Genomic DNA, 13,380 nt, shown 5'->3' on the forward strand with positions numbered 1-13,380 from the left:
GGTTCTCAATGTGAGGTCTGGGGCCCACCGGGGGTCTGAATGGACCCTAACGGATCAGTAACTCGTAGAGTGTACATTCCGAAAGTTATCAGAGTTTACAGTGTAGATTGGGGTCTTAGAGGAGGAAAAAAAGTGTATCACATGGGGGTCCAAGGCCTAATCCGCATATCAACCTGGGGATCCTTGAAATTAAAAAGGTTGAGAATCGCTGGCTTAGTCAAAGACAAATGATACTGCTGAGCTTTCAGCAGTATCGTCTGGTTGAAGAGTTATTCCCGTGCATTAACTCTCTTTTATGTACATCACAGTTAGTGCTGTATGACGTTGTGATTGACTGAGAGGCATTGTCAATGTCTTCAAATATAGAAAGATAAAATTCATTGACATTGACATATTACATAGAGAGTCTGTCTTATCGACGACATCAGGGATCTACATGACCATAAAAGGGACAGACAGACGGATACACAGCGATTTTGGGATTTTTTGGAGAACTGCTGATTTTGCCGACCTCCCACTTGGCGCTGCACTCCTTGGGTCATCAGTAATACACACGGCAAGTTTGTCTATTCGCTGAACAGTTTTCGGGATACACGAAGGCCAGTATCAAAAGTAGTAGATCTACAAGCTCGAAACGCGGCGCAAAGCGACACGATTTTTACCTTGTGGATTTGCTACATCTGATGTTTTTGTGTGACGCTGTAGTATGATCAAGCAGGGCATTAATATACGAAGAAACACAAAATGTTACAATATGGAGATAGGAGGTTTCTGCCCAACAGCAACTATATATACTAGTGCAGTTCCCCCATTGTCAGCACCTCGGCTCGGTGCCTCACATGTCATTCAAACATGTATTTTAAGCATTCGTGGCCTTCAGTGATTCCCAGGTATGCACCTAGAGACACTAACATAGTGGAGGACAAATATGCCCCTCCACCAATGAATCCTTTAGCGATTAATCCCAGACTGGCAACATATGTCATTTTACACCAAGACCTTCGTTTCTCCTCTTTAATCCTTTCCTCCTCTTCTTTCTTCTTTCTAATGTCCTCCTCCTCCCTCCTCTTCCTCTCTTCCTGGAGTTTCTGCTGCGCGTCCTGGTACATGTCATTGGTGTAATGTCTTCCTCCGTTGTACTCCACCATTCCCTCTATCTTCTCCATCAGCTCCTCGACCTGCCTGAGAGGCGTGGCTGCCGGGTTGTTGATGAGTGAATGGTACCTCCCCCCACACGAGTGGATCAGTCTCCTCAGCTCTTCACTCTCTTTCAGATAGTCCTCCACAGACTTGTGCCGCAGCAGGTCGCCGTGTGTGAACAGAACTACGGTGTACATGGAGGCGTCGGAGCCAAAGTTGTCTTGGATCCATCTGACGGTGTTCCTCTCCTCCTCTGTGAATCTCGCCTTCAGGCTGATCACCAGCAGGAACGCGTGAGGTCCCGGCACAGAGAGCGCGACGCACTCCTCGATCCTTTTCTTTAACTCCTCTTTGGTCATGTTGGTGTCATAGAGGCCCGGCGTGTCGACAACCTCGATTCTCTTTCCGCCCGTTACCACCTCTTCCTTCTGACAACGCGCCGTCACCGACTCTGGTGAAACGTCCTCTTTGAAGACGTTCTTCCCCAGGATGGTGTTTCCAGAGGCACTCTTTCCCACGCCGGTCTTTCCTATTAGAATAAGTATCAGGTCTTTGGGGTCTACTATAGAATCTACTATGCCTTGTACCTCGATTTCAGCAGCGAAGATATGACTATATAATGCGGCCAGCACAAGCAGCCTCCAGAATGGGAGCCAACCACGCCTGTGTTGTGCGTGACATTTAGTGCTGTACCACCGTGCCTGGCTGAGAAGCATATTGTCTACGTCTTAAAATATGGCAATACAAAATGAAGAGCACACCTTATTTACCTCACCTGTATCACAGCAGCAACGTCATGTTAGTCATTTCCATATGTGGGCATAAAAGAACAGAGATTCCCGGAATGTATACATAGTGCTAGTGGTGTAAAGTAACTAAGTACATGTACTCAAGTACTGTACATAAGTACAATTGTGAGGTATTTTTACTTTCTTCAGTATTTTATATATATATATATCATTGGTTCTCAAGTGGGGTCCGGGGACCCTCAGGGGTCCTTGGGGGCATACCAGGGAGACACATCTAGTATGAGTTTATCATTCTTCAATGTCTAGTTGAGTACAACTAACTCCGGCGGTCGTTGGTCACTACTGTGAGTCGGTCACCAGCCATTGTCCAGAACCACCGATCTGGCGATATGCCCATATAGAGATACATACAGTATATACTTTATTCGTATACTATAGTGTTGGAAAAACAAAATAATCTAAATTCTGCGCCAAGAATAGACTCAAGAAATGCATGTATACACACACACACACACACACACACACACACACACACACACACACACACACACACAGTGTCAGTGGGTTCCTGGCTCAGTGCTCCAAGGTCTGATTGAAGTGCCTCTTCCCATCCAGGTACAGCATAAACTCCCCGTAGGTCTTGGGGACGATGGTGGGGAGGTCCCCCTCCGAGGCGAAGGTGAAGTGGAACACGTTGGTGGTGTTGTGTTGCCGCGTGAGCGGGTCCAGCACCTCCGTGTGAACTCTGACCTGGATGTACTTCCCTTCCGTGTAGCACACCTGTGACGAGAGGAGCAGCAGGGAGCCGATCTCCACTGGCTTCTGGAACACAATGTCATCGACGGCCAACAGTTTGGGTCGTCCGCCTCCGTAGATGCAGGCGTTAGTCCAACCCAGCTCGTAGGCTTTCCTCATCAAGAAACCCCCGAAGATCTTGTTGTAAATGTTCCTCTCCTCGGGATAGCAGATCTCCAGTCCTTTGAGTTTGGCGTCTTCCATCCACACAGAGTTAGGAGGCAGAACCCGACTCCGAAAACTCACCATCTTAGAATCCAGGGTGTTGAGGAATAGACTGTGTACCGTCTTCGTCTCTTCTTCCACGGGAGCCACCTTCAACAGCGACGCGGTTCTCAGCTCCACGCGGCGGCTCTTATTCTTCTCTCCTTCCTGGAACAGTTTCTCCTCCTCTGGCCCCTCTGGCTTCAGGGGATTCACAAAAGCGGCCTTCTTGTTCTCTGGGTCTCTGGCCACCATGACAAACGTGGCGTCCAGAACCGGACAGAAAGCTCCGTCGTGGTACTGAGACATTTGCATCTTGGCTTCGATGGAGGTCTTCCCCACCCACGTCACATGACCGGTGAACTTGATGTCGCAGTCGGGGTAGATGGTATGCTTCCTCTTGTCTATCTTGTCCACCTGGGCGGTGACGATGGACAGTGGAGACCTCGGCAGCGCTTCATTATGGGTGTGAGAGTAGCTGATCAGTACCGCCAAGCTGTCGAGATCCTCCAGGATTCTTCCGAACCGGACGGTGTTGTGGAAAGTGAGGTACTTCTCTCTGAGCAGAGGCTGAGACCCCAGGGGCAGGTGGGCCTCCACATAGCTGTCCTTCATCCGCCTGACCGGTAGCTCACTCTGAGACCTGGCCAGCTGGGATGACAAGGCCACACGCTCCGCTAAGGCCTGCTTGTGGTCCCTCCAGTTGGTAGAAGCTCCCACAATGGCCCTCAATCTGCTGCGAACCTCCATCATGTCCGGAGGAGGAGCTACGCCCTGCGTACAGAACACCCTGGACACAGTGGACCGCAGCAACAGGAACCCTGGAGAGAACATCTGTGCAACACTGTTGCTGTTGTTCTCTCTGTCTCCTCCTTTGAAGCCTCCTTTGAAGCCTCCTTGGGACAAAGTCAAAGTGTAAAGACACTCTCTCTTGCCTGGAGAGAATATATACTGTATATCCTACCAGTGCTCTGACGTCACACTGATGAGAACCATTCTGATTGGTCAATCGAGGAAGTCTGACGCTGCATAACAGACAACCACCAAATGTACCTTAGCAACCACATGTTAGACCCTAGCAAGTTAGCAACTGCCTATTAGACCAGGGGTTTTAGTCCAGGAGTCAAAGGGTGATTTTTGGCTGAACGTGGTTTCGCCGGTTAAAGTTTTTTTCTCAACTGATTCTTGCTGCTGGGGGTCCCCTCTTAAGGATTCAAGAGGGTGCCCAGTGAAATCCCTTGGGCATTTTTCATTATTAACCCCTTAATGCCCAAAACACTAAAACTTCACCCAAAATAGACTTCTATGGTATTTCATGCAAAATACTTGATCTAAATGCTTAAATTTGGTTTCTACAGTGTGTATCCATGTAAGTGGATGTGTACAGTGCATTAGATTTAATATTTATGCATTTTTTAATATTAACCCCTTCCTGCCCAGAACAACTTTTTCCTGCCATTGAAGAGATTTCTCGTTTTACTCCGCATGGCTCAGCCAGCCGTCGACGAGAAAAACAAGATTTTTGCTTTTTTTTTGCTTTTTACATTTTTTGTTTAGCACAAAGGAAGCAGGAGATAACGCGATGCGGAGATTTTCTGCTCCATTCACTTCAATGTTAAAAAATAAACAGAGACAAAATTCACATTTTACCTATTTTTGCAATGTTATTCTATGGCAGGGAAGGGGGTAGATTGTGTATATACTCTGGCAGTTATATTAATCTTTAAACTGTGAGATTGTGAAATAGAACATGCACAGAAATCAAATCAAATGCATCAGATCTGCTTTCTACTAAGTCTAATAGTGGAACTGGTCATGTTTCCTTTTGGATGAATGCATATTAACCCTTTGAGGTCAACCATCTTTTAGTCTTTAACCCTTAAATGCCCAAAACAAAAAACGTTTTTTATGGCATTTTATGCAAAAATATTGATTTAGCGCATCAAATTTGATTTCTACAGTGTTTATCAATGCATTTGGATGTGTACAATTTTGTTTTTTGATTTCACATTAGAAAATGTCATAGATATTAACTCCTTCACACCCGAAGCACCAAAATCCATTAAAAATGTTGATTTATGACATGTTATGCAAATCAATTCAAAAAAATGCCCAAGGGATTTCACCGGGCACCCTCTTGAATCCTTAAGAGGGGACCCCCAGCAGCAAGAATCAGTTGAGAAAAAAACTTTAACCGACGAAACCACGTTAAGCCCCATGACTCCCAGACTATTTTAAACTTACTTGCATAAATGGATGCAAGTATTTTGTCCACAATGGACAAGATTGCTCTGATAAATTGCCCAATTAAAGGAGTAGTTCACCCAAAAAATTACTTATTTTCTATCAATTACACACCCCATGAAGCCTTGAATTTATGGAATTGTTTTTGTTTTTGGCGCATTCTTAAGCCAATAATTTGACTACCGTCTCCGACCGGCTTATGTATCCAGTAGGAGACACAAAGGAGACTCTTTGTGTCTCCTACCGGAAATACACCCCGTCACCAAATTATTAGACTGAAAGAAAGAGCCCAATTGATGGTCTTGAAGGCATCGTTCGCCCAGGCTTTTTTTCTTTTGTAACAAAAAAAAAGCATGGGTTTCCGAGGCTTCCAAATTATTGGCGTAGGAATGCGACAAAAACAAAAAAATGTCCATGAATTCAAAGCTTCATGTGGTGTGTATTGATAGAAAATAAGTCATTTTTTTTTGGTGAACTATTCCAGCACAACACAACACCCAGCATGAATGGAAATGAAGATGTAAAAGTTGTAGTGGACAAAAAGGTTCTCTAGTAGCTAGAGAACATGCCGAAAGAAGAGCCACCACTGAGTTCACTTGTTTCACTTGTACTCGGTGTTGAGGTTTGCTTTAACCTGTTGATTGTGACCACAAAGAGCTCCAGGGCCACTTTGTCATTGTATTTTAGCCTTCTAGGTTTGCCATTGACTGATCGCGTGTGCTGACCCTAACAATGATCTAAAGTACAGTATGAAGCTGAAGTTGACCAAAAATAGAATAGAGTCTTCTTTCAATTGAACTGACATTTTGAACACAAAAATTAACTCAGTCCCTTCTCTGTTGGTCAAATTCTTGGTCCACTTTAAAAAGAGTTTCATAAAAAGTGTGAAAAGACAAACACTTTTCTGTTGCTTTTAATCTACATTTATAAGGCACATCAGCAGGAATCACAGAGTTGTAAATGTATTTTCTAATAAATAATATGTATATTCAAGGCTACAAATATATCATTTTATACATTTTATAATGCTTTATTTCAAAGTTATAATTGCAATAGTGTTGCCAAAAGTGTGGGTTCGGCAAAACATTTGTGAACCCTGATAAACAGCAATTCCAGCAATGCTTTAAATTAGCTGCTCACAGACACGCATACAAGGACAGGGGCGGAAACATTATCTCCGCCTCCCGGCCGTTCCAGCCTGGCGGAGATAAAATATTTTATGAATTCAACTATTTAACAGTGATGTCACATGAAAACAGAACTTTAAGGTACATGTGTTTACTGTAGGTCCATGTCCTCTGGAAAACAATGGATTATGAATGGGTTTCATGGAACCTCTAGGCTCTTCCATAAATGGACCATACCAACTTTAAAAACAAGTTAAAACAGGAACATCACCAAAAATAAAGCAACAACAATATTACATAAAATAAGATAACATTTAAAAAAAACAGCAGATGTACAATTAAGCTTGCATCGCGGTACGAAGTGATGAGCTGTCAGCTTGTATATCTGCTATTTTTGAATAGCCAACGCACAAATCTAAAATGACAGATGCTTTCCCAGTTTTAATGAGTAAACCCTGATTTATGCTTTGGCTATACACACACACACACACACACACACACACACACACACACACACACACACACACACACACACACACACACACACACACAGATGACTGTTTGTGCTATATCGAATGCATACTATGCAGATGTGTATACAGGGCTGGATCCCGAGTCTGTGGGCACTACATACAGCCAGAGCCAACCTATGCAGCGCACCCACATGGAATATGCTGCACAACTGCAGGAGATAACAGCTATTAAATTATTTCAAAAACGCTGTCGCTGATCGTTTGAAATTGGATTAGCTTAATACTTTATAAATGAAGAAATAAATAAGTGAATAGGTAAATAAGTAACTAAGTAAATAATAACTTTCAGGGTGAGGCTCTGGAACAGTTCCCAGTAGTCGGCCCGATTTTACAGAAGAAGGCCCCCCTGACTGCTGGACCCCCGGGCCTGGACCCGACAGGTCCGTTTAGGGATCCAGCTCTGGGTGCATATACTGTAATACTGTAATGAAATTTAAACCAACAGGAACACAGATTCTGATAAAACTTGTTCATGTCAAGGACCTTCAAAATTATATGTATTTGGCCGCGGTCCCCCCATCTCAAAATATTTTTGTTCCAGGCACCCCCAGAAGCAAAGATGTGAGTTAAAAATGTTCTCTTAAATGGGTTGTTTAATGGGTATGTTTGAAATGGTGTCAGCAATTTAACATAATTCTATTGGAATTTACTAGTGTGTGAAAGTCCAATGCTCTTTACAATGAGGAAGACACAGATTTAGATCAGAACACAAACAATGAATGTGCTTTTATTATTGAAACCCAGTACAAGACAATGGGTTGAACCAGACAATCCAGTTATCAGGCACGAGATTTACAAACAGAAGGGAACAGACCAGAACATTGATTATCATTCCATGATTTAGTAGAAAAATAATAGTTGGTTTGCCCGCAGTGTTCCTTTCCAAATTCATTGTTTGGCTCTTCGGTACCCCACATGGCGAAGTTCACCTTGGAGAAAACATTTATAATAATAAATAAACCTGCACATGCTGCTCCAATGTAATTTAATGACACCGTTTCGAGCCAAGGCTCTTCATCGGGTCAATCTCGATATGTGTGTACCCCACCCACACAGATGCGTTCCCAGCTTGAAAGGTATAGCAACTTGTAGGTGTAACAGGTCTAAATGGGTTAAGGTAAAAAAAGCTCACCTTGGACCCGTCAGACCACATCCAGCTGCCCTCCTTGTGAAGGTCACTCAGTCCGGTCCAGATGGCGTAGTCCCGTGGGTCACAGTTCTTGATCAGGGCACGGATGAAGTTGTGCTCCGATGGTTGGTGGATGGACACCAGGTTGGCGTCTTGAGACAAGCAGTTGAGCTCTGCGTCGGCCCAGGCCATACGGGCAGCAACATACTTGTAGCTGTGGTGGTTGAAGCTGAACCAGAAGTTTGCGCAGGTCGCCTCAGCCGAAGCAGCGCTGTGCACGTCGGTGCCCAGGGCCAGTGTTTTATTCTGTTGCTTACACACACACACACACACACACACACACACACACACACACACACACACACACACACACACACACACACACACACACACACACACACACACACAGATGAATGTTTGTGCTATATCGAATGCATACTATGCAGATGTGTATACAGGGCTGGATCTGTGGGCAGGGCCCGCAAACACATTCTGGCACTACATACAGCCAGAGCCAACCTACTGTATGCACCGCATCCACATGGAATATGCTGCACAACTGCAGGAGATAACAGCTCTTAAATGATTTCAAAAACGCTGTCGCTGATCGTTTGAATACTTTATAAATGAAGAAATAAATAAGTGAATAGGTAAATAAGTAACTAAGTAAATAATAAGGAAGAAGGCCCCCCTGACCGCTGGACCCCCGGGCCTGGACCCGACAGGTCCGTTTGTCGGACACACACACACACACACACACACACACACACACACACACACACACACACACACACACACACACACACACACACACACACACACACACACACACACACACACACACACACACACACACACACACACACACACAATCATCGTCATCAACCTAGTGTGATGGTAAGTGGAAAAAAACATTTTAAACCAACAGGAACACAGATTCTGATAAACCACCCTGCACTTACCACTCAAAAAACGAATCACTTAGTAAACCAACAAGCTAAACCAACCCAGTTAAACATGCAAGATAGTTAACAAACTTGGTAGAAAAGTATTATATTCACCTCAGCCGAGGCAGCAGTGTGCACGGTGCCCAGTGCCAGCAAGACCAGCAGGCCTAGTAGATGATGAGGAATCAGGAGCATGTCAGCTTGAGGATGTCTCTCTGTCAGTGGAGCTTGGATTGGGGTCTTCTTGATGGTTTTCTCTGCTGCTGTCAGTCTGTATCTGTCAGACGTTAAGCTGATTGTCTTTATATCTTCTCCACAGTCTGACGTCTGCACAACTGGCATACTGTGATTGGTCGCAATGCTGTTGATACATTGGAAGTAGGCGGCCTACTAAAGGTAATATAAGAGATTATCTTGCCAAGAGAAATACAACAGGTGGAAAAGGGAAAGAAATACTCACAATTAAGATAAAGACAGTAAGGAAGTAAAAATATTCAGTTAATAAAACTAAACATTAACAGATAAAATAATAAAACAACGGGACTAATAAGAAATGGATCCTAAAAAAAAGTCAACTCATGAAAGTAGACAATAGATGAAAAGATCGCTTATAAAAGTCACTTATAATAAGCAGACACATGGCAACACTGCCACACACACACACACACACACACACACACACACACACACACACAGTAGAAAGAATGAAAAGAAAACAACCAGAACTCAGTATATCCTTGGCTTTCATTGATTTATGTGACAGACACGTTTCAACCCGGTCGTTCTTCCTGCAGTGTTGTCAATAGATAAAGATAATTAATGCAAGGTTATTCATTCAAAGTTAATTGTAATTATGTATGAAATGTGTTTTTCTATAAGTGCCCTATCTATGCTGAATAAAACAGTTAACATGAAAAAAGATAATTAAAGATAACATGTAATAGATAATAAATTGCACCTTGTGGAAGCTGAATCTGTTAATTTATATGACATTTTAACCATCTATCTGTTTCTATCGTACTGTATACTACATTCATGTTGAACTCTCTTAAACTTTTGTTTTTTTATAGACAAGCTCATTAAAGTGTCCCTTAGTCAAGATGGCTAACAATAATTAACCAAATCACTGACAGCTCCTAGGAAACAGTATTCCACTGAATTGTATCAGCCATATCTTATCTTTAATAAACAGTATTCCACTGAATTGTATCAGCCATATCTTATCCTTCTTTGTTGGTCATAATTCATGCATCCAAGGCCATTGGTTGGCGCTGACAATCAAATGATAGAAGACAGTGTTCCACTGAATTTTAAGGATCATGTCTTATCTTTCTCTCTGATATAAATTATGCTGTCATAAGCCATGTATCCAAGCCAGTTTGTAGATTTTGATTATTATTAAGAACCCACTTCAGACCTAAATCTAATAGGCCTACATATACTTTCGTAATTTGAAAATAGCCGATCTACAAGCTCACAACATGTTTTGTAGATCTGCTTATTTTCAAAGGACTTTTATACATTTGAAAACTTGTGAAATGGGGACTCTGTATAATGAGTAGACCTACTTTTACTTTTGGTACTTTAAGTATATTTTGATGCCAATACTTTTGTACTTTTACTCAAGCACATTTTTAATACCAAACTTGTAACAGACTATTTCAACAATAGGGTATTAATACTTTTACTAAAGTAAAACATGCGAGTACTTCTTCCATCACTGTCGGTTGGCCACAGTCTGTCTCCAGTAGACAGCGTGTAGGTGTAGCCTACTGCCAGCAGACCTGGATGGGACGTGTGGGAAAAAGCTTAAAAGAAAAGGCTGCTTTTTATAATATATATGGGATGAATTTATATACTTTTACTAAAAAACGTTTTGTTTATTCGTTTTTGTTCTTTTACATACTCATAAGTAGTACAGACATTTACTGAAGCAAATAAGCAAATAAACAGAGTATCTCCAAACAGTGAAGAAAGTAATTAACAGGATAGACTAATATTAGTAAGAAAAAGGATAAGTTGAGTAAGATATAAACAACATCAAAACAAAACAAAAAAACAGACAACACTCTCAAAAGAAAACAACAACAGACAACAAAACAAATACACAACGTAAAATCTCCAAAAACATGCATGTATATAGAAAACAGTCCATGGTCTATAAACGCTACTGAATTTACATTTTCAATTCATTTTAATAAAAGATGAAAATTATGTTAGTTAAGGATTATCACCTCTGATGTTGGTTAATTAATGGATATTCAGACAGAGCAGAGGGCTCTATGATATATGAACACCAGAGCGCACTGAAATTGGAACTGATTCTCAGAGCATATTAACGAACGCAACAAGCATAAAAGAGAAAAGTTGAAAGCAGGTCAAATACAAAGACGAGTATGTTTACATTAAAAAAACAACTTTAATCTCAATGATACATACATGATTGCTGCGATCTCAGTTGATACAGTACTTACAGACAACAGCTTTGAGTTAGACGTGCATGAATCTCATAATTCAGAACTGACTAAATTACCCATAATTCAGTTGTGCCGGGTCCTTCAGTGACAGTATATAAATCAAGCTTCAGTGTCAGAGTCCAGACTGAGACATCTTTAGAAATCACATTTCAAACCAGAGGAATGTGGATCCAATATGATTCCCAAAAATCAGTTTCCATGTGGTTCCTGTCTGCTGTTCAGACCAATCTAATTCCAATCTGGAATTGGTCAAAAATTCTGATGGGTTGCCAGTGTCAAACATTGCCATTGAGATCCTGATGTTTTTGTTCAACTGGAAGCCTGGCATTCTTAAGGCCTTGTTCACACTGCAGGCAAATCTGATTTGGGACAGTTGAACATAGCCACAGTTCAAGTTTCAATGGAAGTCAATGGGATCGAGTCTTACTGTGACACTTAACTCTAAGTCAAAGGAGTATTCTTAATATGACTGTAAGTCTCAGTTAATATAGATTAATGTTGCTGGAAGTCAATGGAACATGCAGGATTCTCAACACTTGCCACCATCGCATGCACTATTCCAATGATTCTCAACCTCATATGTCCAAAACTGTTACTTTTCAGAATTCAAATTCAAAAACTGTAAAAGTAGCAGATCTACAAGCTCGAAACACATGATCAAGTAGGGTATTGATTTACGAAAAAAATAAATAGTTAAAATATGGAGATATCTTTGGAGGTTTCTGCCCGACAACAACGATATGGGACACAGACCCCTTTGGAAACCATTTTTATTTATTAATCTCTGGGTCCCCTAACTACACTGAAGAAAAACTCAGTGTTAATTTAACTTTGAGAGTGTACAGATGGAACCAAATGGACCCACACAGTTTCAGAGAGTCCATTTGGAGCCCTGTTGATCCCTGGACCTGACATCCGGGAATAAGAGTGCACACAAATGTGCTCTATAATAATAGTGCACATTTATGTGCACTATAATAATATAACTGTACACTATTCCATCACATAAAAATACCAACATGTCACATAGTTCAAACAGGACAGTGTGTGAATTAAAGGCAACAGTGACATATTTTTTAAATTAATTTAAGGACATTAATGGTCCAAAAACAAACAACAAGGCACTTTAATAGAGCCGACACAACACTGTTGTAAAACAGAGTAAAATGTGACCCTAAATGGTTCAACATGCAGCACAACCAGCTGCCTGGAAGAAAAAAAATCTGTAAAATCCTCAGTGTTCATTTAACTCTAACAGTCAAACAGACAGACAGTCAAGGTCAAGACATGCTTTATAGACATGTTGTACCTTTGATACTATACAGTCAATACTGCCTTTTACCATCAGGACGACGGTACACAGTACTGCAGTTGCAAGCTCGGGTTCAGACTAGAGATCATTGGTCCCCACAAGTATAGGACTTCTGAACAAACAGGCCCGATCTCAGTTCTGCACATAATGATACTGTATGAGATGCCTCTCGAACTATGACTGTTGTGTGGTGTTATCAATGTATTGTGTGATCTGTTTGTGTATTGCGTTTTGTGATTTATGTGTCCTGATGGCTGCTTGGCACAAAATACATTTCCGCAAGGACAAATAAAGCATCTATCTATCTTTCTTTCCAACGTTTCGGAAGGAATCAAAACATCTGGGGCTGCAGGACTTCTGAGAAAATGTTCTGAGACCTCCCATCAGAAGTTCTGAATGACGTCAATTTGTATTTAGATCACCTCCATTTCCGTAAAAAGCATCAGAAAAAGCATGCATTGCAATTCACATAGGACACATTTTTACATTTTCACACTCGAGTTAAATTAAGACTGAGGATTTCCCTGTGTAGATGCACTGGTCTACACTTGTTCAACACCATGTCTGAACCATGTTTTATCAGTACCGAAATAAACAGCAGCAATTTAGCATTTAATGCTTGTATGCTTTTATGATAAATAGTAGGCCTGGCCCCAAACATTCATATATTGGCATGGCATGCTAGCTTGACACGTTGCTATTCCAAACTAGTTTTCGGCGCAA

General features: G+C 41.7%; 2 protein-coding genes across 2 annotated transcripts; both read right to left on the reverse strand.

Annotated features, from left to right (window-relative positions):
- Positions 1 to 842: 842 nt before the first annotated feature.
- Positions 843 to 1,856, reverse strand: LOC311058578 (GTPase IMAP family member 9-like; the record flags this gene model as incomplete). Its single annotated transcript, XM_084076040.1, has 1 exon — positions 843 to 1,856. The coding sequence occupies one exon, from the start codon at positions 1,854 to 1,856 to the stop codon at positions 843 to 845; it is 1,014 nt and encodes a 337-aa protein (XP_083932166.1).
- A 606-nt stretch (positions 1,857 to 2,462) lies between these two features.
- On the reverse strand, positions 2,463 to 8,113 carry LOC311058579 (acyl-coenzyme A thioesterase 9, mitochondrial-like; the record flags this gene model as incomplete). The annotated part of the gene is made up of 3 exons (XM_084076041.1): positions 2,463 to 3,784; positions 7,703 to 7,721; positions 7,925 to 8,113. 3 exons carry the CDS (start codon positions 8,111 to 8,113, stop codon positions 2,463 to 2,465), a joined length of 1,530 nt encoding a protein of 509 aa, XP_083932167.1.
- Positions 8,114 to 13,380: the final 5,267 nt, after the last annotated feature.

This window comes from Gymnoscopelus microlampas (assembly GCF_963454915.1).
Source record: "Gymnoscopelus microlampas genome assembly, chromosome: 13".
In the NCBI taxonomy this organism is placed as follows: domain Eukaryota; kingdom Metazoa; phylum Chordata; class Actinopteri; order Myctophiformes; family Myctophidae; genus Gymnoscopelus; species Gymnoscopelus microlampas.